Source organism: Rhinoderma darwinii, chromosome 2 (genome assembly GCF_050947455.1).
Source record: "Rhinoderma darwinii isolate aRhiDar2 chromosome 2, aRhiDar2.hap1, whole genome shotgun sequence".
In the NCBI taxonomy this organism is placed as follows: domain Eukaryota; kingdom Metazoa; phylum Chordata; class Amphibia; order Anura; family Rhinodermatidae; genus Rhinoderma; species Rhinoderma darwinii.
The window spans coordinates 48,166,179-48,191,724 of record NC_134688.1 but is presented as its reverse complement, the minus strand read 5'-3'; the positions used below and the strand labels follow the sequence as shown (position 1 = coordinate 48,191,724).

General features: G+C 42.6%; 1 protein-coding gene across 3 annotated transcripts in view; it reads left to right on the top strand.

Moving 5' to 3' along the window:
• Window positions 1–25,546, top strand: part of PARP4 (poly(ADP-ribose) polymerase family member 4) — a 221,456-nt gene that overhangs the window by 97,757 nt on the left and 98,153 nt on the right. For all 3 annotated transcript variants that reach the window (XM_075851621.1, XM_075851620.1, XM_075851619.1), the window contains exons 18-28: window positions 1,321–1,485; window positions 1,566–1,612; window positions 2,512–2,593; window positions 4,835–4,972; window positions 6,315–6,492; window positions 8,083–8,153; window positions 8,289–8,476; window positions 10,726–10,825; window positions 13,625–13,795; window positions 22,942–23,022; window positions 23,372–23,452. In XM_075851621.1, coding sequence (XP_075707736.1) covers window positions 1,321–1,485; window positions 1,566–1,612; window positions 2,512–2,593; window positions 4,835–4,972; window positions 6,315–6,492; window positions 8,083–8,153; window positions 8,289–8,476; window positions 10,726–10,825; window positions 13,625–13,795; window positions 22,942–23,022; window positions 23,372–23,452 — 1,302 coding nt within the window. The remainder of the gene's footprint in view (window positions 1–1,320; window positions 1,486–1,565; window positions 1,613–2,511; window positions 2,594–4,834; window positions 4,973–6,314; window positions 6,493–8,082; window positions 8,154–8,288; window positions 8,477–10,725; window positions 10,826–13,624; window positions 13,796–22,941; window positions 23,023–23,371; window positions 23,453–25,546) is intronic.

The window sequence follows — 25,546 nt, the reverse complement described above, 5'->3', positions numbered from 1 at the left end:
CCGTTGTATGCTGCGGCGCTGAAGACAGGGAGAGACTCTAGGGCAGAGCAGGGAGGCAAAGGGGCAGAGCGACACAGTGGCAGAGCGGGGAGACACTCTGACATGCTCTCCCTGTGTTCAGCGCCGTTGTATGCTGCGGCGCTGAACACGGAGAGACAGGGGCAAAGCGGAGAGGCACAGTGACTGAGAAAAGTGACACATTTGCATGCTCTCCCCGTGTTCAGCGCCGTTGAATGCTGCGGTGCTGAACACAGGGAGAGACTCGGGGGCAGAGCAGGTAGACAAAGGGGCAGAGCGACACAGTGGCAGACCGAGTAGACACTCTGGCATGCTCTCCCTGTGTTCAGCGCCGTTGTATGCTTCGGCGCTGAACACAGGGAGAGACTCGGGGGCAGAGCAGGTAGACAAAGGGGCAGGGTGACACAGTGGCAGACCGAGTAGACACTCTGGCATGCTCTCCCTGTGTTCAGCGCCGTTGTATGCTGCGGCGCTGAACACAGGGAGAGACTCGGGGGCAGAGCGACACCGTGGCAGAGCAGGGAGACACTCTGACATGCTTTCCCTGTGTTCAGCGCTGTTGTATGCTGCGGCGCTGAACACAGGGGGAGACACAGGATCTTCAGTGGGGAGGAAACAGGCGCTTTGATCCATGGAATTTGTAGTCTTTATTCACAACAGGAAACGGCCGGTCACAGCAAAATGCGATGTAAACAAACTGGAAAATATCCTCAGGGAGAGTAGAATGAAGAAATTGAGCCATAAAAACAGGTGGCAGAACATAGGTTGAACAGAAGTAACAGATATAAATGTTTATTAAATTAAAAAAATGATGTCGGAAAACCCCTTTAATGGCAAATCCACAGAATATGGCATAAATGTCCGATAGATGTTTCAGTAGCAACCGTAGAAGCAGTGTAGCAACACGTGCTTAGCTGTTTCCACAAAACCCTGCCACCTCGTAATTCAGTGGCTGGAGACAAGCGACAGCAGCAGAAGATAGGACAGGGGTCAGGGAGCCCCATTCTAGAGAGAGGTGCGAGTCCCAGAGATGAGAGCCACATCTATATGACAGAGGACACCAGAGGTCTTATGGAGTCCATGCCTCAATGGGCAAGAGCTGTTTTGGCGGCATGAGGGGGACCTACACAAAAGTTTTTGCATGTAGTATAAACACCAATTTTAAGTTAACCTTACTGGTTATCCAGCTTATTAATTATTTTGTAACAGCACTGTTTTGCATTTATTTTCAAAGTTTTGCAAATATACTTTTACTGATATTTCACAGGACCCACATTTAATGTTGCTATTGCCCTTTTTTAGGATGTCTTCACAGTGAGTGTTGGAAATTTACCATCCAAGGCAACTGTAGTCATTAAAATCACCTATGTTATGGAACTCAACTGTCAGTATAGTTTTATTCATTTTTCAATTCCTGGAAATGTGGCTCAATGGCAACAAGACAAAGCATTAAAGGAAAACACACAGGTAAAAATAAAACTTTGCCATTTATTTTGTTAGAGGTATGCTTATCTATACAATAGTTGAACCCTTTTTGTTTTTCGTAGGATACTGTAACAAAAGTGGGCATTGAAAGTGACATGGCAAAAGAAGGGTAAGTTTGAGATACCACTATACTGTTATCTTGTATTAGATCGGAGTAATGTAACTTTATCTTCAGTAGTATTCTGCGCAGTCATTTTCTAATTATCCTATAGATTTTCAAACAAAGTAATGGATCACATTCAATAAATCTATACACTTAGACGTTTCTAAGGGTCCTTTTACACCGGACGATTTTGGCTGTAACAACAAGCGCCGATCAACATGACAGCTCGTTGATCGGCGCTTGTTTGTTCCTGTCAAAAGGAGCTATTAACAGTAATGTATAGGGACGAGCGCTCGTTACGATGATCGCTCGTCCCCATACATTTCTATCATGTCGGCAGCACGTGTCTCTGTTTAGACAAGGAGATATGCTGTCAACAACGATAATATTTTCTGCTGCAGAAACGATACGATCAGCGAATGAATGAGTGTTTGCTCATTCATTGACAAGGCAATGATCGGGAAGAAGCGTTCTGTGAACGCTCATTTGCCCAATAATTTGCCCCTGTAAAAGGGCCCTAAGGCTCATGTGCACTCAGTGTCTCCGTTGATGGTTCCGTTAGGGTTTACCTAATTTTTGACTGCAAAAATGAGGGGAAAGTCCAATGGACCCATAAGAGTGAATTCGGTTCATCTGTGACATATGAACGGTCCCAATATTTGGCCCATGTAAAAGGGCCCTTAGGGAGGCTGATTTATGATTTCTACATTATAACTGTGTGACAGGAGCCTGTCTAATCAATATTTATGCCTATGCTGCCTATATGGTACGTGAGACCTATGTTGCAAACTAAATAAGTGACACGTTCAAAATAAAAATTTAAAAATTCCTGAAGAAGCACATTGCATGCGAATGTATCATTGTAAAAGTGAAAGCTTATTTTTCCATTTCAAATTTTCGTTCAGATCTTTTTGTTTGGATATGTCCATTGAGATGCCAAGGAAAATAGAAAATATTTCATGTTTTACGCACAAAATAAAAATAAAGGTAAGTCCTTTCCATGTGAGGCATAGACTGTGTATAGACTTAAAACAGCATAGTGTGTGTCGATCAAATGTTCATGGACAGAATTTTATCCAATGGACATAAACAATGTATGTTCCTACTAAATAACAACAAGCAGAGATCTTGAAAACGGTGAGGAATTAATGCAGACAGTTTTTGGAAATTGTATAACTTTTAATTATAACAATAATAACATTACTTTGCTGAAACTGGGGAACACCCTTAATGAAACATTTGGCTTGTATATATTAAAACCACGGACAATTTTTGTTTTTTAATTTTAGTTTTTTCCTCCCCACCTTCTAAATGGCATAACTTTTTTTTTTTTTGGCATAGCCATATCAGGGCTTGTTTATTTGCTGGACAAGTTGTAGTTTTTCATGGCACCATTTGATGTATTTTAAAATGTACCGGGAAACTGAAAGAAAATTATTTGTGGGGTGAAATGGTAAAAAAACAGCGATAGCGCAATTTTTGGTGGGTTTCATTTTTTCGGCATTCATTGTGTGGTAAAAACGACATGTTCTCTTTATTCTATGGATTGATATGATTATGGCTATATACCAAATTTATATTTTGTTTTTTTATGTTTTACCACTTTTATAAATAAAATCTATGTTAACAAAAAATACAGTTTTCGGTTGCCATATTCTGAGAGCCATAACTTTTTATTTTTCCGTCGATTGAGTAATGTGCGGGCTTATTTTTTGCGGGGCGAGCTGTAGTTTTTATTGGTACCATTTTGGGATACATGCGACTTTTTGATCACTTTTTATTCTATTTTCTTGGGGAATTAAGGTGACCAAAAAACAACAATTTGGGCGTTCTTAATCTATTTATTTTTTACGGCATTCACCGAGAAGGTTACATAATGCTATGTTGCAATAGTTCAGAACTTTACGGACACGGCGATACCAGTTATGTTAACTGCTTTTTATTTATTAATTTATTTATTTACATTTCTTTAGGGGAAAATAGGAAAAGCTTTTTTTTCTTAACTTTTAATTTGTAATTTTTTTCACTACTAAACACATTATTTAACTTTTTTTTTACACATTTTATTAGCCCCCCCCCCCCCCCCAGGGGACTTCTACCAGTGATCGATATTTTGCTGCTACTAATGTATTGCAGAATATTGTCATTTTTACAGACTTCTGTTAAGCCCTGGGCTTAACAGAGGCAGAGTGAAGGCAGACCTGGGGGTCTTCAATAGGCCCCTGGGATGCCCCATGACAACCATCAGAATTCTGCAATCCTGCCGCGGGGATTGCACCCCCTTTTTTTTAACGCCTCAGGTGCTGCGGTCAGGAATGGCCGCAGCATTTGAGGGGTTAAACAGCCAGCAACTGTACGATCACTGTTCCTGGTCGTTAGTCCCACGTGTTAGCTGTAATACACAGCTGACACCCGCAATGTATGGAGCAGTATCAGCCTGCTCCATACATCACCCCCCGCACCATGACGTATTGGCACGTCATGGTACGTCAAGGGGTTAAGTTTTTGTGTAAATTTGTGAATGGAATCCTGTCTGAGGCCCCATGGACACATCCGTGCAGTATTTACGGTCTGTAATTACTGCATGGACAGGCCGCGGAGTGTTATCTGCATTTGGACCGTGCTCACAGTAATAAGCGTAAGAGCATGGTCCGTAAATGTGAAAAATAGGACATGTCTCATGGCTCATTTCTATGGCTCAGACACACGCCCATAAATATACGGGAAGGTGTCCATGGCCAATAGAAATTAATGTGTCAGTATTTTATCTGCACTTACGGTTCTGCAATTCTGCATAAAAACTACGGACGTGTGCATGGGGCCTTAGGGTGTGTTCAGACAGAGTTTTTTGTAGGTATAAAAATCTGCTTCAAAATACCTTCAGGATTTTGACCTGCCTGCACTTTCTTTGTAGCGTTTTTCGGCCGCAGCCATTGAGCACCGCTGGCAAAAAACCGCTTTCTCTGCCTCCTATTGATTTCAATGGGATGTCAGAGATGGAACCACAGGAAGAAAGAGTGTGTCGCTTTTTTTCCCCCTCTCGAGGGAGAAAACGACTCTGTCTCCCACTGAAATCAATGGGAAGCGATATCAGCCTTTTTTTGGGGCGGATTCCGACGCGGTTCCTACGTCAAAAACAGCGCCAAAAAACTCAGTGTGAACTGGACCTTAGACTTTTACTCTACGTTCAAGCAATTATAAATTTTAGGTCAATTGTCTCTTTTGCAGAAAACCGAGTGTAAAGCTGTAATTCAAACAGAAGAATCCAGTTCTTTCAATGATCAAGGTTTTTCTATGGATTTATATCTGGAAGATGCCTATATCCCAAGAATGTGGGTTGAGAAACATCCAGATCAAGACAGTGAGGTAAAATTCAGTTTCACATTATAACTATACCTTTACTAGCGTTCTGCTGTCAAGTTAATTGTCCTTTCACAGAAGCTATACATTAGAAAGTAAGTTTATACTTTGCACATGTTTTTATACAGAAAAAAATAGCAACAACAACAACATCAAGTGTCTTGATGTTACATGTATGTGATTCCGATTTACATTCCCATAATGTCCATCCATAGTAGGTCCTCTAGTGTTGAGCCTCAATATGCACAACTCTAATCTTCTAGAAAGGAATGTATTCAGAGAGAACACAGGCAGGGGAAACTATTGGCGTAGTGGTTATTAACTGCTAAACAGTGGTTTACATGCTCCCCTGTCCCACAGTATACTTCACAGATTGGGGCTGGGGAAACACAACTTGTGAAGACATTTTATGAGTCACAAAACTTTTAATGTTAAGACAGAGGCCAAGTATATTTGCAAAGTGGGCAATCCCTTTTAGCGTGAAATTAAAGCGGACCTGTCAGCTCTCCTGAAATGTTTTTGTAAATATCCCGTGAAAATACAATTCTCAAGCTTTTTTCTTCCAACTCTGCATTTTACCATACCTCTGCTATTCTGCATAGAAATGTGTCAATAAAAGTATTTACTAAAACAGACATGTCAGGAGAGCTGACAGGTCCTCTTTAAAGGGAGTATATCATTAAAAAAATTACATATTATTTAAATCAGGTTTTTTACCCCATTTTTGATTATTTTTTATGTGACTAGTCATATAAAAAAAGAATATTAATATATTCAACTTTTCAAACTGGTCACTAGAGCAGGCACAATAAGCTAGCACTTCCTGTTTCCTGCAGCTCACTTAGCTTTGGTGTGTAGACTGGGGCAAGGTCAGCAGAGAGTGGTGGATTTAATGGCAGCACTATTGTAGTACTGGAGGTCCAGATAAGGCAGGATAACAAAACTATAACACAGAAAAGATTCTGTATGTATCTCTCTTGTCACTCCCTGATCTGTGGGGGTGACTGTTGTACTCAATCACTTCCTGTTATATTCTATTCATTGCAGCTGCTATAAAGCACATACCCTGCTGCCCTGTCTATACAGACAATACAGGAATGATGTGTCTATCTCCAATGTGGCAGCCCTCAGGGAAGTTTTTAAAAATAAAATGTAATTTGCAGCCATTACAAAAAACATTAAACCCGGATTGCTGTTTTATTAATTTTTGAGCTTACCCTCTTAATATAACGTCAAATCAAATTCTGCTTAGTCTGACTGCTGACATTTGCTTCCTTTCTACAGAGCTATTTTAATGTGCAGGCAATACGCAACCACTGATTGTTCGATCTTGATTCTATCTTTATAGGCGTGCATGTTGATTTTTCAACCCGATATTCAAAACTCCTATGCAGAAACATTTATGACAATTTGCCTTGATTGTTCCAACTCCATGGAGTCCTGTTTTCAAAGTGCCAAACAGGTTGCACTGCTCGCACTTGGTTCTATGAACTGCAACTACGTGAATATTGTCGTTTTTGGATCAAGTAAGTCCATACAGTACAGCACATATTTTTAAAGTGTATCTGTCACCAATTGTCGAGGTTTAATCAGTATTGGTTTGGGATTATTTCCTTGTGGGCATTCAGGTAAATATGTTTTACTTTTATTAACGTTTTGTTACGCCATTTGTCAGTAACTTTAACTCTGAAGTGAGTGCGTCTTAATAGTTGGCTTGCGTCTAAAAGCTAAAGCTGCACTGAGGGCTCTGACCAATCAAAAGCAGAGTATGTGAGACCTCTATGCTCAACTAATCAGCTGCTAAATTCAGTATTTTCAGATGGCTGGACAAATGCAGAACCCCTAATGAATATTTATAAGCAGCTATTTTGTTAAGATACATAATTAAATTTCGGAATAGCTGCATCACAGCTCTCCTCTAGAAAGAATAAAACTGTCTCTCTAGTGCCATGTATAGGTGGCTGCCCTATACGTCAATGCTCAACTCTTGACCTAGATTTGTGCACTAAATCACCCCAGTTTCTGGTGTAAATTATGATAAATTAGTTAAATAGTGGATGGCCCCGCCCCTTTTATAAAATCACACTTTTAATATATCGGACGTGGCATAAAATGTTCGTTTTGCCACAATACTGGTTAATAAATTCCCCCAATGACTATCATTTTTACACAGTACTGTTTCGGAGTTGTTGCTCCTAGTCAGTACAGAGTACGATTCTGGTGTGGAGGGCCAGATTAATAGTGTCTAGGATATGAAGCAGTTAATTTATTGGGGCCCCCAACTAACGAGGGCCCTCCACCAACTGTAGACTTAAGAATATGAGGTCACAGGAGGGGAACAAGTATAGCAAACCGCTGCGACAGGGAGCATACAAACGTATCTATACATAGGTCTGTGTGGTCATCATGCCTCACCCAGGCTGCAGCCACTGTCCTATACATACCTCCCAACCTTTAACCCCTTAACGCATTATCACGTAACTGTAGTATACAGTTCCCCTGTAAAGGGGAAGTATGAAGCGCACTTACAGTGTGAGCGCGCTTCATACACAGTGGGTGACGGCTGTGTAATACAGCCGACATCTCACTGCGACGGGCGAAATCAAATACCACTTTGATTCCGCCTGTTTAATTGCCGTGGTCAATCGCGGCGTTTTGCGTGTGCAAAAGGCACTTAACAGCTCCGTGTGTCATGATCATATGGTGCGCGGCGGCGTGCTTTTCGCGCAGCCGCCATCATTATGACACTGCGTTTGTATGTTTGTAAACAGAAAAGCACGTGGTGCTTTTCTGTTTTCATTCATACTTTTCACTGCTGTTGCGCGAATCACGCGCGTCCCACAAAGAACGGACATGTCGTGAGTTTTACGCAGCGGACTCACGCTGCGTAAAAATCACGGACTGTCTGCACGGCCCCATAGACTAATATAGGTCCGTGGAAGGCTCATGAAAATCACGCGCGTTGCACGGACGTATATCACGTTCGTCTGAATAAGTCCTCACTCTTATGTTACACAGATAGATGTTTAACCCATAAGTTCTAAATGAACAATTTCACATAAAACATCGTCATGAATATTTAGAGAGAAAATCTAATTTTATATTTTCTTTTGCAGCTTATAAAGAGCTTTATTTGTACCCAAAGCTTCACCACTGCGGCGTTTCAGATATGGAGCAGTTTATAAAAGTAAGGAGCACAGCAACGTTGATTTAGTACCAGAAATCCACAGGTTGTTTTTTTCTAAAGTTATGAGCAGGCTTTAATGTGTTTCTGTGATGTTTTATATGTAATTTACCATGACTTACTTTCATCAACTCATAGGAGGCAAAACCAACCATGGGTAGCACTGAGTTCTGGAAGGTTCTCCAATCATTATGTTTGCTCAGACCAAAAATGGGACGTCAGAATGTTCTCCTCATCACTGATGGACATGTCCAAAATGAAAGCTTGGTCTTTCACATTCTAAACAAAAATAAGAATCATATTCAACTGTTCACTTGTGGTGTAGGGTAAGCCATGATACTCAATTATTTATAGCATTTTATATCTGCCTTAAAAGTAACATAGCCTGTTGCAAACCCTATAGCGTGATTGGACCTAAGCAATTGTTTCTGGTAGGCCCCATCTATTAGATTGCATGTGTAAATCTGATTTTTTTGTGTTGTCCTTATCTGCTTTTTGAAGTACAATGGTAAACTAGCTGCTTAGTTAGGCCCCATGATTACGACCGTGCCTGTAATCACAGTCCGTAATTACGGACACGGCGGCCGCGGACAGTCGTCCGCATTTACGGGTCGTGCTCTGATTATAAAGTATGGGAGCATGGTCCGTAAAAAGCAAAAGATAGGACATATCCTATCTTTTGCAGAAGGCTGCTACGACACGGAGAACACCTTCCCGTAAATATACAGGAAGGTGTCCGTGGACAAAAGAAATGAATGGATCCGTAATTGTTCATGGGGCCTTTTTCATGCTATAAGTAAGAACTTCACTGAGGGCAGCATAAAGTAGTGACAGAATTGCTGATTCCAGCGGTTTGTCACTTATGTGCTAATGTGAAGTAGCTTTGGAAAACTTACGCGCAGTTTGCAGCTAGCACCGACAGAGAAGAATCACACTTACACATGAACTGCTGCACCCCCGCCCACCCTCTGCTGACTAACAGATTTTTCCCTATTACTGTGCAACTCAGGGGCGGGTGGGCGGGGGGTGCAGCCCATGAATAAGCATGACTCTTCTCTGGCGGTGCTGGTCACAAGCTGCATGTAAGTTCTCCAAACCTACTTCACATTAGCACATAAGTGACCACTGAAACTAACATTTCTGTCACTACTTTATGCTGCCCCCCCATGAGGCCAGCATAACCTAGATGATAGGTTCCTTTTAATTATAAGGGCATTCTTGCATATTGTAGTGGGAGGAAAAAGACAATTGACTGCGCTCCTCCAAGTCAGTATGTTCATTAAACAAAAGAATGAGCAACTTAAAGAAAAAAAAGGGGGAATATTCCACTCAACTAATTGAATTGCGTTAAGTATAGGCACAACATGGCATAGTAGGGCAGATATGAGGTAATATAGGTCGGCAGAGCCAGACCGTTCTCTGTTCTCAGAAGTTCATGGATGAAGTCTGATAAAGGGAGTGGTTAGGTCCAGAAATGGGTAGTCTAAAAAAATATTTAATTAATAAGAGTCGTTCTTCTATTGGTTGGTGCCAATTGAGAACCATGAGTGTTTGGATCCATTTGGATATAAGGGCATTCTTGTGGCACATATATGTTTTTGTCTCCACTTGGCAAACTATGTAAAAATCTTGTCTGCTGGTGGTAATGTAGACTGTACTCTGAGGTACATGTGATCAGTGATCTTAATTAACAGCAATATTCTGGTGGCTAAGCTATTTTATCATGGTATTCACTGGTATTGGTATTATAAATCCCCACAATTGTTAATTTTGCTGCACTGGCGATGTAGCATTCCATTTTTACATATGACACTATTATTTTAAAAGTTTATAGCCATCTCAGACATTTATGGCATATCCACTCTGGGACCCGCATCTATTTTGAGAACAGGGGTCACCCGACTCCCATTTCAACTAGTGAAGCGGTCGCTGAGATGGGATTGACCCTTTAATTTCACTGTCCACAGTAATCAAGTTTTTTTAAATCTGTGACAAAGCAAGAGTTAGTTCCATGCTTAATAAATTGGGTTAATTGTGTCAGCGCTCTATACATTTAGTATTTCACTTTGAGTTCATCTGTAGCACAAGAAGAGCATAATGCACTGATAAATAAATAATTTGAGAAATTATGATGCACCTAATTTTTCTATCTGTGACACTACTAGAGCGCAATGCCACATATTTTGTGTAATGTAGTATACTGTAGCTTACTTTGGGTTTGATAATGCATTTTAAAATACAATAATAATGTAACGTGTATTTCCAAAAGTAGCAGAAAAATCAGACTTGAGGTGTCAGGAGCATTTCACACACAAAAGTTTGGATTTCAAACTTCTCAGTCGGGAGGTTTGTTGAGAGATTATAAGTACATATTACTTGATTTGTGCCTTAGAAAGTACAACTCTACCTGTAAATACATGCACTGACCTAGTATATAAAGTCGCCAATGTTCAATCAATTCCATTCCGTATGTTTAGAAAAAATTGACAATGCAGCATGATGTTTAATTTGCACACAAAACACAATCTACTCCTTAACTATAAGTATGTATTACTTTTATATTTCTTTTCTTTAGGACTACGGCAAATAAACATATGTTGAGGTGCTTTGCACAACATGGTTCTGGAGCCTTTGAATATTTTGCTGAGAAATCTAAAAGCAAATGGAGAGATCAGGTAACATCTAACATTAGCAGTTGAGGGTTGCTGCATATTAAATTACCTGCCTGCAGTAATATTCTGTTTTCAGTAATGCCCCCAAAATTGTCATACTTTACTTAGTACACCGCGTTCCAAATTATTATGCAAATGTTATTTTTCGCTGATTTTCCTAAATAGTCGATGCAAATGACAGTCAGTATAATCTTCAAGCCATCAACCGTTGCCGTATAATGCGAATTTTATTGAACAAATCTCCTAATGATAACAGATTTTTTTTAGAAGTAAAAAACTCAAAATGCACTGTTTCACATTATTATGCACAACAGAGATCAAAACATTTTAAAGGTTGTGAAGAGAACTAAAATGGTAATTTGTTGAATTTGCAGCATCAGGAGGTCATATTTACAGAAATCAAAAGCTCTTTCAATCAAAAAAAACTTAACAGGCCAAGTTACATGTTAACATAGGACCCCTTCTTTGAGATCACCTTCACAATTCTTGCATCCATTGAATTTGTGAGTATTTGGACAGTTTCTGCTTGAATATCTTTGCAGGATGTCACAATAGCCTCCCAGAGCTTCTGTTTTGATGTGAACTGCTTCCCATCCTAATAGATATTTTTCTTGAGGTTACTCCAAAGGTTCTCAATAGGGTTCAGGTCAGGGGAACATGGGGGCCACACCATGAGTTTCTCTCCTTTTATGCCCATAGCAGCCAATGACACAGAGGTATTCTTTGCAGCATGAGATTGTCATGCATGAAGATAATTTTGCTACAGAAGGCACGGTTCTTCTTTTTGTTCCACGGAAGAAAGTGGTCAGTCATAAACTCTACGTACTTTGCAGAGGTAATTTTCACACCGTCAGGGACCCTAAAGGGGCCTACCAGCTCTCTCCCCAAGATTCCAGCCCAAAACATGACTCAGCCACCTCCTTGCTGACGTCGCAGCCTTGTTGGGACATGGTGGCCATTCACCAACCATCCACTACTCCATCCATCTGGACCATCCAGGGTTGCACGGCACTCATCAGTAAACAACACGGTTTGAAAATTAGTCTTCATGTAATGACTGGGTAGGGAGACAGACAGGTGAGCCCTAATCTACCCACCACTCAGTCCCTGCCTACTTGCAACGGCCCGTCCTAGGCGACGGCGTACAACTGGGCGACGGTCCCTACGCTCAATAAGTGCACGACAGACAAACAGACAAGGGTATACAGAAGCTAAGGGAAATGGGGCAGTTGCCCACAGCAACACAGTGAGCAACAAGAGTAGTGAACGAGCTGAGTCAAACCAGGAGTGCACGAGGTACAAATCGCAAAGCAGGAGCGTAGTCAGTAAAGCCAGGGTCAAAAATGAAGCAACGTCAATAAACATAGCAGGAGCAGCAGAGCCAGGAAACAGAAAAGAATCACAGGCAGAGGAGGAGCAGGAAATGCAGGTATAAATAGACAGAGGACGGGAGCTAGCTCCGTCTGGCCAGGCTGTGATAGGCTCTCCCACTCCTCAGCCTCCCAGCCTGACTGGTAGAAGATCGTGTCACTCTCTCAGACTTAGGAGCAGGTGCAGACTGATTACCCACGGGCGTCGACACAGAAGCTGTGTCTGGCAGATCCTTTACACTTCATGTATATCTGAGCCCACTGCAACCGTTTCTGCTTGTGAGCATTTTTAAGGGGTGGCCGAATACTAGCTTTATGCACACTTGCAAACCTCAGGAGGATCCTACACCTTGAGGTTTGCGGGACTCCAGAGGCACCAGCGGCTTTAAATACCTGTTTGCTGCTTTGCAATGGCATTTTAGCAGCTGCTCTCCTAATCCTATTAATTTGTCTGGCAGAAACCTTCCTCATTATGCCTGTATCTGAACGAACCCGTCTGTGCTCTGAATCAGCCACAAATCTTTTCACAGTACGATGATCACACTTAAGTTTTCTTGAAATATCCAATGTTTTCATACCTTGTCCAAGGTTTTGCACTATTTCACGCTTTTCGGCAGCAGAGAGATCCTTTTTCTTTCCCATATTGCTTGAAACCTGTGGCCTGCTTAATAATGTGGAACGTCCTTAAGTAGTTTTCCTTTGATTGGGCACAGGTGGCAAACTAATTATCACAGGTGTCTGAGATTGATTACAATGATCCAAACAGCCCTAAGACACAATACCATCCATAAGTTTAATTGAAAAACTAATAATTAAATGTTTATGACACTTAAATCCAATGTGCATAATAATTTGGAACACAATGTATAGTTTATTAAAGATCAGAGTCTGTTCTCTTTTTCTCTAAGGGGGTTTCATCATAGGTAATAAGGCTCACAAACTTCTTCCTACAAGGATATTGCATTTGGATTATGTGATCAATAAAATAATGAAACAGTATATCCTTTTGTATGTCATTTGAGTTATTGAGTGTTTTTTATCAATTTTTTGGATGAAGATCACGTTATTGCCTCAAGTGCATGCAGATATATTGATTAAACTGTAAAGGGCTCACAAACCACAGTATTACTGTATGCCTGTATAGTGTCATTTCTACTACTTTTCATATTCAACTTATGACACCTGAGATTTCTAAAAAGTAGTGCGAGGGAAAAGAGTTACTGCTTCAAGTTTCTTAGGAGAAATTAGAGCTTGTAATTGGTTGGTTGCAGTTGGCAACTCCTGTTTTGTTTTACACCAGAATCAAAATTGTGATGATAAAGAGAAAATGTAAAGAAAACAAAACAAAAAAAAAAAAAAAATTGCGATGATGAGATTGCAACTTTTAGTATTGTTGGAATAAAAGTTCCTACTTATATATTTTCTTTTATAGATGGAAAACCAAAGAAAACGGCTCCAGTCTCCAGCATGTACAGCTGTTTCAGTGAAGTGGAGGCAGTTTAATAAGAACTCTTCTGAGATCCTGCAAGCCCCTACAAACATACAGACTTTATTCTCTGATGATAGTCTTTTTGTTTATGGGTTTGTCCCTCATTGCACTCAGGTGCGTAGGTTATATAGCAGTGGTGGCTGGGTAAAGGGATGTTCTAACAAAGCGTCTGCATGCGGCCGAAACCCTTCCTCACTGGTTGGGGACAATGGGCGCATGATTTTGCCGGGTATCACCCTTACTGCCTTTGAAAGTTACATTAGTGGAAGCACCTGCTGCAAAAACTAAATTATGTCTCCAAAACCAACCTTGGTTGTAATCCCAAGACAGTACTGGGCCCAAACCAAGTGACATCAATGAAACTCTGGATTGTTTAAATTGCAGTGCTCACAGTAGACTGTGCACAGACTTGGGCCTAGTAGTACCTACACATTTAAGGTCCATTCACACGTGGTCCATATTGCGTTTTTTGGAGCAACTTTGCAAAACCATGACATGACCAGAATGTGTGAATAAACCCTAAAGAAGAATAGGATCAGATCTTCAAATAGTTTTGGTGTTCAGTGGATAGAACTTCCTTGTCCAATACATACTGTATAATAAAAATATCCGCAGCACACACAAGAAATATTGTTGCAATTAAAGTGAGAAGTTTTTTCTCCAGTTTTCGTATAGTAGTATCCAGAGTAACCATATAAATCAAATACTTAAACTTTTTACGTTACAGCTTTACAAGGGCCATTTTCAAGGTATCTATGCATAAAGGAGAAAGGTACATTTAGTATACAGTACTAGATTTGTTCTTAACAATACTGCATATACACTACCGTTCAAAAGTTTAGGGTCACTTAGAAATTTCCTTATTTTTGCAAGAAAAGCACAGTTTTTTTCAATGAAGATAACATTAAATTAATCAGAAATACACTCTATACATTGTTAATATGCTAAATGACTATTCTAGCTGCAAACGTCTGGTTTTTAATGCAATATCTACATAGGTGTATAGAGGCCCATTTCCAGCAACCATCACTCCAGTGTTCTAATGGTACATTGTGTTTGCTAACTGTGTTAGAAGGCTAATGGATGATTAGAAAACACTTGAAAACCCTTGTGCAATTATGTTAGCACCGCTGTAAACAGTTTTGCTGTTTAGAGGAGGAATAAAACTGACCTTCCTTTGAGCTAGTTGAGAATCTGGAGCATTACATTTGTGGATTCGATTAAACTCTCAAAATGGCTAGAAAAAGAGAGCTTTCATGTGAAACTCGACAGTCTATTCTTGTTCTTAGAAATGAAGGCTATTCCATGCGAGAAATTGCCAAGAAACTGAAGATTTCCTACAACGGTGTGTAGTACTCCCTTCAGAGGACAGCACAAACAGGCTCTAACCAGAGTAGAAAGAGAAGTGGGAGGCCTCGCTGCACAACTGAGCAACAAGACAAGTACATTAGAGTCTCTAGTTTGAGAAATAGACGCCTCACAGGTCCTCAACTGGCAGCTTCATTAAATAGTACCCGCAAAACGCCAGTGTCAACATCTACAGTGAAGAGGCGACAACGGGATACTGGCCTTCAGGGCAGAGTGGCAAAGAAAAAGCAATATCTGAGATTGGCTAATAAAAGGAAAAGATTAATATGGGCAAAAGCACACAGACATTGGACAGAGGAAGATTGGAAAAAAGTGTTATGGACAGACGAATCGAAGTTTGAGGTGTTTGGATCACAAAGAAGAACCTTTGTGAGACGCAGAACAACTGAAAAGATGCTGGAAGAGTGCCTGACGCCATCTGTCAAGAATGGTGGAGGTAATGTGATGGTCTGGGGTTGCTTTGGTGCTGGTAAAGTGGGAGATTTGTACAAGGTAAAAGGGATTTTGAATAAAGAAGGCTATCACTCCATTTTGCAACGCCATGCCATACCCTGTGGACAGCGCTTGATTGGAGTCAATTTCATCCTACAACAGGACAATGACCCAAAGCACACCTCCAAATTATGCAAGAACTATTTAGGGAAGAAGCAGGCAGCTGGTATTCTATCTGTAATGGAGTGGCCAGCGCAGTCACCAGATCTCAACCCCATAGAGCTGTTGTGGGAGCAGCTTGACCGTATGGTACGCAAGAAGTGCCCATCAAGCCAATCCAACTTGTGGGAGGGGCTTCAGGAAGCATGGGGTGAAATTTCTCCCGATTACCTCAGCAAATTAACAGCTAGAATGCCAAAGGTCTGCAATGCTGTAATTGCTGCAAATGGAGCATTCTTTGACGAAAGCAAAGTTTGAAGGAGAATATTATTATTTTAAATAAAAATCATTGTTTCTAACCTTGTCAATGTCTTGACTATATTTTCTAGTCATTTTGCAACTCATTTGATAAATATAAGTGTGAGTTTTCATGGAAAACACAAAATTGTCTGGGTGACCCCAAACTTTTGAACGGTAGTGCAAGTGAAAATATAAACATCAATAAGAGTATTAGACAAAGAAATATAATTCAGCATATTTGTTATACACACACACACACACGCACACACACACACACACACACACACACACGCACACACACACACACACACACACACACACACACACACACACACACACATACATACATACATGCATGCATATTCATACATACATACACACATGATTTATTCTACAACATTGAGCGCCACAAGGTAGAACGAGATATATTATATCAGAGTACTTGCATGTAATTTTAGGTCACCAGGCTTAGAAATGCATTAGCAACTGTATGAGCCATTCTACTGGGCATTAGCAACTAAACTAATACGGGTCATAGAGAATCTAAGTTATGAGGAGAGATTATAATATTTAAACCTATTTAGCCTTGAAAAGAGACGACTAAGGGGGGATATGATTAATTTGTATAAATTATGAATGGCCCATACAAGAAATATAGTGAAAACCTGTACCATGTAAAAAAAAACTCAAAAAACAAGGGGGCACTCCCTCGTCGAAAAAATATCAGTGTCAATGTGTAGAATTCTTGTTTAAATATTGATCCAGTCGGATTAAACCTACCTCAGGATCAATAGGGGTAAAACAAAGTTCAATAACTTCTCCCATCCCTTCCGTTTCTTACATCCCTTGGTTGAACTTGATGGACATATGTCTTTTTTCGATCGTACTAACTGCTTTGTCCATGTGGGGAATGGTGCAGAGAGAGACCAATTTGCAGCATCTGTAAATACAATGGGGGCATGTGCACCAGAAGTGTAAAGGATCTGCCAGGCACAGCTTCGGGGTTAACGCCCATAGATAATCAGTCTGCACCTGCTTCTATGTCTGTGAGACTGACTCCATCTTCCACCACTCAGGGTGGCAGGCTTAGGAGTGGGAGAACCTATCACAGCCTGGCCAGACGGAGCTAGCTCCCGCCCTCTGTCTATTTATACCTGCCTTTCCTGTTCCTCCTTTTATGTGATTCTTCTCGTTTGGTTTCCTGGCCCTGCTGCAGCTTCTTGTACCATTGTCCTTGCTTCATATTGACCCCGGCTTGCTGACTACTCTCCTGCTCTGCGTTTGGTACCTCGTACACTCCTGGTTTGACTCGGCTTGTTTACTACTCTTCTGCTCTGCGTTTGGCACCTCGTACTCTCCTGGTTTGACTCGGCTTGTTCACTTCTCTTGTTGCTCACGGTGTTGCCGTGGGCAACTGCCCCTTTCTTCCCCTAGCTCTGTGTACCCTTGTCTGTTTGTCTGTCGTGCACTTACTGAGCGTAGGGACCGTCGCCCAGTTGTAGCCCGTCGCCTAGGTCGGGTCGTTGCAAGTAGGCAGGGACTGAGTGGTGGGTAGATTAGGGCTCACTTGTCTGTCTCCCCACCCACGCCATTACATAATCACAAGCCCATACCTAGTCTACCCTGGTCCCTGACACCACTATGGACCCCCTTGAGACCCTGGCTCAGCAATGCAGGGTCTCTCCCTACAGGTCCAGGCCCTGGCTCAGAGGGTCAACCAGCCTGATGCTACCATGGTAGTCCCCCTCACCTCACCTCTTGAACCCCACCTCAAGTTGCCCGACCGGTTCTCAGGGGACCGGAAGACTTTTCTCTCCTTTCGGGAGAGTTGTAGGCTCTATTTTCGTTTAAAGCTCCACTCCTCAGGTTCTGAGAGCCAGCGGGCGGGTATAATTATGTCCCGGCTCCAGGAAGGGCCCCAAGAATGGGCCTTCTCCTTGGCTCCTGACGCCCCTGAACTTTCCTCCGTTGATCTTTTATTTTCTGCTCTCGGACTCATCTATGACGAGACTGACAAGACTGCTTTTGACTGAGAGTCAGCTGGTGACCTTACGTCAGGGTAAGAGACCGGTTGAGGAGTATTGCTCTGACTTTAGGAAGTGGTGCGTAGCTTCTCGGTGGAATGACCCTGCCTTAAGGTGCCAGTTTAGGTTGGGTCTGTCGAACGCCCTGAAAGATCTGCTAGTTAGTTATCCCTCTTCTGACTCCCTAGACCAGGTTATGGCTTTAGCGGTACGACTTGACCGACGTCTCAGGGAACGACGACTTGAACGTCTTGATGTTTTCTCCTCTGACTCCCCCATGATGCCTCCCGAGGTTCCGTTGCTTCCTTCCTCACCGGAAGACTCGGAGGTACCTATGCAACTCGGGGCCTCTGTGTCCCCCCAACAACGTAGAGATTTCCGCAGGAAGAATGGTCTCTGCTTCTACTGTGGGGATGACAAGCATCAAGTGAACAACTGTCCTAAGCATAAGAATGCAGCCGGAGAACTTCCGCGCCTAAGTGATCATCGGGGAGGTCACTTGGGAGCACAGGTATTTCCCGTAAATATGAAACGTAATAAAATCTTGCTTCCCTTTCAGGTCTCTTTTGGTGGTAGGTCTGCTACCGGCAGTGCCTTCGTGGATTCAGGGTCTTCTGCTAATATCATGTCTGTGGAATTTGCTATGTCTCTAGCTATGCCTTTGATTGATTTGCCTAAACCTGTCCTGGTAGTGGGTATCGACTCCACTCCTCTTGCTAATGGTTATTTTACACAGCATACCCCTGTTTTTGAACTCCTTGTTGGCTCCATGCATTTGGAGCAGTGCTCTGTACTGTTAATGCAGGGATTATCGTCCGATTTGGTTTTAGGCCTTCCCTGGTTGCAGTTGCATAATCCCGCGTTTGACTGGAATTCTGGGGACCTTACCAAGTGGGGTAATGAATACTTGACGTCATGTTTTTCTGTTAATTCTATTTCTCCCCCTGAGGTGGTGAACACGCTACCTGAGTTTGTTCAGGACTTCGCCGATGTTTTCTCTAAGGAGGCCTCCGAAGTGTTACCTCCTCATAGAGAATATGATTGCGCAATCAATTTGGTACCAGGAGCTAAGCTCCCTAAGGGTAGGATATTTAATCTCTCTTGACCCGAACGTGAAGCCATGAGAGAGTATATCCAGGAATGCCTGGCCAAGGGTTACATTCGCCCCTCTACTTCTCCGGTAGGTGCTGGCTTCTTCTTCGTAGAGAAGAAGGATGGTGGTCTTAGGCCATGCATTGACTACCAAAGCTTGAATAAGGTCACTGTAAGGAACCAGTATCCCCTTCCTCTGATTCCTGATCTCTTTTATCAGGTTCAGGGGGCCCAATGGTTCTCTAAGTTTGATCTACGGGGGGCATATAACCTTATCCGCATCAAAGAGGGGGATGAGTGGAAGACTGCGTTTAACACGCCCGAAGGTCATTTAGAATACCTCGTCATGCCCTTTGGGTTGTGTAATGCTCCCGCGGTCTTCCAGAATTTCATAAATGAGATTTTAAGAGACTACCTGGGGTTATTTCTTGTAGTGTACCTTGATGACATACTTGTGTTTTCCAAGGACTGGTCCTCCCACATTGAGCATGTCAGGAAGGTGCTCCAGGTCCTTCGAGAAAACAAACTGTTTGCAAAGACCGAAAAATGTGTGTTTGGGGTGCAGGAGATACAATTTTTGGGCCAAATCCTCACTCCTCATGAATTCCGCATGGACCCCGCCAAGGTCCAGGCTGTGGCGGAATGGGTCCAACCTGCCTCCCTGAAGGAGTTACAGTGCTTCCTGGGGTTCGCTAATTATTACAGGAGGTTTATTGCTAACTTCTCGGTCATCGCTAAGCCTCTTACGGATCTCACTCGCAAAGGTGCTGAAGAAGTCCTTAAGAAGTGCTTTATTTCGGCCCCGGTGCTGGTTCAGCCCAACCAAATGGAGCCATTTATCGTGGAGGTTGACGCGTCCGAGGTGGGAGTGGGGGCTGTCTTGTCCCAGGGTACCAGGTCCCTCACCCATCTCCGTCCCTGTGCCTACTTCTCCAGGAAGTTTTCACCCACTGAGAGTAACTATGATATTGGCAACTGCGAACTCTTAGCCATTAAATGGGCATTTGAAGAGTGGCGCCACTTCCTGGAGGGGGCTAGGCACCAGGTAACGGTCCTTACCGACCACAAGAATCTGGTTTTCCTAGAATCTGCCCGGAGGCTAAACCCGAGACAAGCTCGTTGGGCGTTATTTTTTACCAGATTCAACTTTGTGGTTACCTATAGGGCTGGGTCTAAAAATGTTAAGGCTGATGCACTGTCACGTAGCTTCATGGCCAGCCCTCCTTCGGAGGAAGATCCTGCTTGTATTTTGCCTCCAGGTATAATCATTTCCGCTATTGATTCTGATTTAGTCTCTGAAATTGCGGCTGATCAAGGTTCAGCTCCCGGGAGCCTTCCTGAGAACAAGCTGTTTGTTCCCCTGCAATTCCGGCTAAGGGTATTTAGGGAAAATTATGACTCTGCACTATCTGGCCATCCAGGCATCCTGGGTACCAAGCACCTCATTGCCAGAAACTATTGGTGGCCTGGGTTGCCTAAAGACGTTAAGGCCTACGTCGCCGCTTGTGAGGTTTGTGCTAGGTCCAAGACTCCCAGGTCCCGACCAGCGGGCTTACTACGTTCTTTGCCCATTCCCCAGAGACCTTGGACCCATATCTCCATGGATTTTATCACCGATTTGCCTCCATCTCAAGGCAAGTCGGTGGTGTGGGTTGTAGTAGACCGCTTCAGTAAGATGTGCCACTTTGTGCCCCTCAAAAAACTACCCAATGCTAAGACGTTAGCTACCTTGTTTGTCAAACACATCCTGCGTCTCCATGGGGTCCCTGTCAATATTGTTTCTGACAGAGGGGTACAATTTGTTTCTTTGTTTTGGAGAGCCTTCTGTAAAAAGTTGGAGATTGATCTGTCCTTCTCCTCTGCCTTCCATCCTGAAACTAATGGCCAAACCGAGAGGACTAATCAGTCTCTAGAACAATATTTAAGGTGTTTTATCTCTGACTGTCAATATGATTGGGTCTCATTCATTCCCCTCGCCAAATTTTCCCTTAATAACCGGGTCAGTAACTCGTCAGGGGTCTCCCCCTTTTTCTGTAATTTTGGGTTTAATCCACGATTCTCTTCCGTTTCACCTGGTAGTTCCAACAATCCCGAGGTAGAGGTCGTTCATCGAGAACTGTGCACAGTCTGGGCTCAGGTTCAGAAGAACCTAGAGGCGTCCCAGAGCATACAAAAAACTCAGGCAGATCTAAAACGTTCTGCTAACCCCTTGTTTATGGTCGGGGATCTGGTGTGGCTATCGTCTAAAAATTTGTGCCTTAAGGTCCCGTCCAAGAAGTTTGCTCCCCGGTTTATAGGGCCGTACAAGGTCATTGAAGTCCTCAATCCTGTCTCCTTCCGACTGGAGTTGCCCCCATCTTTTCGAGTACACGACGTGTTCCATGCCTCCCTCCTTAAACGCTGCTCCCCGTCCTTGGCTCCCTCGAGGAAACCTCCGGTCCCTGTTCTCACCCCTGAGGGGGCAGAATTCAAGGTGGCCAAGATTGTGGACAGCAGGATGGTCCAAGGCTCCCTCCAGTACCTGGTCCATTGGAGAGGATACGGGCCTGAGGAGAGGACTTGGGTACCCGCTCGGGATGTTCCCGCTGGGATATTGGTCAGGAGGTTTCACCTTCGTTTCCCCAGTAAACCAGGTCCACTTAGAAAGGGTCCGGTGGCCCCTCATAAAAGGGGGGGTACTGTAAAGGATCTGCCAGGCACAGCTTCGGGGTTAACGCCCATAGATAATCAGTCTGCACCTGCTTCTATGTCTGTGAGACTGACTACATCTTCCACCACTCAGGGTGGCAGGCTTAGGAGTGGGAGAACCTATCACAGCCTGGCCAGACGGAGCTAGCTCCCGCCCTCTGTCTATTTATACCTGCCTTTCCTGTTCCTCCTTTGCTTGTGATTCTTCTCGTTTGGTTTCCTGGCCCTGCTGAAGCTTCTTGTACCATTGTCCTTGCTTCATATTGACCCCGGCTTGCTGACTACTCTCCTGCTCTGCGTTTGGTACCTCGTACACTCCTGGTTTGACTCGGCTTGTTTACTACTCTTCTGCTCTGCGTTTGGCACCTCGTACTCTCCTGGTTTGACTCGGCTTGTTCACTTCTCTTGTTGCTCACGGTGTTGCCGTGGGCAACTGCCCCTTTCTCCCCCTAGCTCTGTGTACCCTTGTCTGTTTGTCTGTCGTGCACTTATTGAGCCGTCGCCCAGTTGTACCCCGTCGCCTAGGGCGGGTCGTTGCAAGTAGGCAGGGACTGAGTGGTGGGTAGATTAGGGCTCACTTGTCTGTCTCCCCACCCACGCCATTACAAGAAGATATATTGTCTATGTCCAACAGACTACACCAGGACTGTTTCCCAAGGAATGTGTCAACATCACGTAGTGCGCCTGTGCCAGACCGTACACTGTGATACCATCTTGCAGATATTCCACTATGCAGTACTCGTATAGTAGTGTAGGTCTATACAATAGTCCTGACAGTAACCATATACACAAACTGTCCTCTAGAATTGTACAGCACATTGTGCAAATCACAAAGAATTACAATAATCCTGTTAAGCAGAAGCAATCTGGCATTAATCTCAGGGTGCGTGTAGGACTTTCTGGCGGAAATTAGGGACTTTCTAGCCGAATTTTGGACACTTGTTTGTCATGAGGTTGGAGATTCAGGAGACTCATGAAAAAGACCCCTGAACTGCATGTGGCTCCTGAGTCATCCGGGTTATAATGTATCACGATTCTCATTTTCATAATGGGGGGAAAGTACTTAATACTGTATGTAATAATTATGTAAATAATTCATTAGAAATAATTCCTTATTTTGCATTTATATTTGTTTAATTGTTTTTCATTGTTTAAATGTGTCAACTATTTAAATGAACTTTAATTTTTAAACTGCAGGCGACACTAAAGGCTTTAATTAACAATGAAGAGCTTGAGAACATGGTTTCAACCACTGAGCTACAGAAGACAACTGGCACAGTATGTTACATTACTCTATTATTCTACTTATAAAATGGTAAAAAATTGTCCTCCATTAGAGAAGATTTTCCAAAAATGTGTAAGCTATGGCATACCATAATGATATTCTATAACTTACAGATCAGAGGAGGTCCGACCATTGAGTTCTCCACCGATTGCCTGGTCGGCAAAATAAATCATCCTCGACTAGGTAGCCTAATAAAAAAAATATATAGTTTTAAAACCAATGCATACCGAAACAAATTTAAATGGTGCCTGATCATCAAGCACTCTTAGAATTACAATGTTGAAAATTCTGCATTATGTGTTATATATTGTGCTTATATTATACTGATCTCATTGTGTCCAGATACTGCACACCCTTACAGCTCGAGCTCTTATTAAAGACTATGAGGATGGAATTCTGCATGAGAAAGAAAATGAGAATGAGGTCAGTGCAATACTTATTGTATAAATTAAAAAATGACATGTATAATCTGATTTTCTTCGCAGCGCTCATACCTGGAGTGCACAGGCTCACGTGCATAGCTACCCCTTCCCCCACGCTTACACCTATTCTCCATTGTTGTTATATTTGGTCTTTTCTTCTTCGTATTGATTACAACAAACTAAACTTTAACCCCCTCAGGACGAAGCCATTTTTTTGATTTTTAATTTTTCACTCCCCGCATTCCAAGAGCCATAACTTTTTTATTTTTCCGTCAATAGAGTGGTGTGAAGGCTTATTTTTTGCAGGAGGCGTTGTAGTTTCTTTTGGTATCATTTAGGGTATGTTCACACGGCCTGTTTTCGGACGTTTTTCGGGCCGTAAATGGCTGAAAAATTGGAAGCAGAACGCCTCCAAACATCTGCCTATTGATTTCAATGGGAAAAACGGCGTTCTGTTCCGACGGTCCGTTTTTTTACCCGGCCGTTTTGAAGAACGGCCACGTAAAAAAACGGCAGCAAAAAAGAAGTGTATATCACTTCTTCAGCTGTTTTTGGAGCCGTTTTACATAGATTCTATAGAAAAATAGCTCCTAAAACGGCCGTAAAAACGCAGCGAAAATCGTGAGTGGCTTAAAAAACGTCTGAAAATCAGGAGCTGTTTTCCCTTAAAAACAGCTCCGTATTTTCAGAAGTTTTTTGTTAAGCATGTGAACATACCCTTATAGTTCCATATAATGTACTGGGAAATAGAAAAAAAAATTATTTGCGGGCTGACGGAAAAAACTGCAGATCCTCAATGGTTTTTTGGGTTTCGTTTTTACGGCTTTCACCGTGCAGTAAAAACTACAACGTATCTTTATTCTGTGGCTCAATACGATTACGGTGATACAAAATTTATATAGGTTTTTTATATTTTACTACTTTTATTGATAATAAACTTTGATAAAAAAAACAATTTTTTGTGTCGCCACATTCTGAGAGCCATAACTTTTTTATTTTTTAACCGATTGAGCGGTGGGACGGCTTATTTTTTGCAGGATGAGCTGTGGTTTTTATCGGTACCATATGTTAGTACATAGAACTTTTTGATCACTTTTTTTAGCGCAAAGTTGACAAAAAAACTGCGATTTTGGCATTTTACATTTTTCTTTTTTTACGGCATTCAACGTGCGCGTTAAATAACGCTATATAGTAATAGTTCAGACTTTTACAGATGCATTGATACCGATTTTGTTTACTTTTTTATTTTTCACATTACTTTAGGGGAACATGGGAAAAGGGGGGGTTTTTGAACTTTTAATATTTTTTTTTCACTGCTAAAAACTTTTTTTTCACACACCTTAGGGTGTGAAAAAGTCCCTAGGGGACTTGAACCAGCGATCGTATATAGTATATCGTCATTTTTACAGACATCTGTTAAGCCCTGGCTTAACAAGGGCAGAGTGAAGCCAGTCCTGGGGGCCTTCATTAGGCCCCTGGGCTGCCATAACAACCATCGTCACCTCCCGATTTCACTGCGGGAGGGGGCGATGAGCTGTCGGAGGGGGCCGCCCCCTCTTTTCAACGCCTCAGATGCTGTGGTCGCGATTGACCGCAGCATTTGAGGGGTTAAACAGCTCCCGGCTGTTAGTCCCGGGTGTCCGCTTTAAAATACAGCCGACACCCGCAGTATATGGAGCGCGCTCCAAACATCACCCCCCACACCTGGACAAAAATGGCATATCCGGGCGCGCGAAGGGGTTAAGATCACGTTTAATATTCTCTAGGCGTTTCATGAATTGGGCACCCCCTAACGCAGAAGGCCTTGCACCTTTACTCAGACGCCCCCTCTCGTCTGCCCCAGTCCACTGTTGTTCCACTGGGCCACCTTTCAAGCTGTATGTTACTTTGTTTTTCTTTCTCTAGACTTACCCAGTCAATTACCCCCCCCCTACCCCCATTAGATTCTCGGTGGTCACAATTTGGAGTGTCTTACTCCCCATACCATGTGGTAGTGGTATCTGGATTGTACAGTGACCAGACCGCTGATACAAATATAATGCTCTTGCAAATGTTAATTTTTGTATTAATAAAAAGTAGTTAAATAAAACATTTA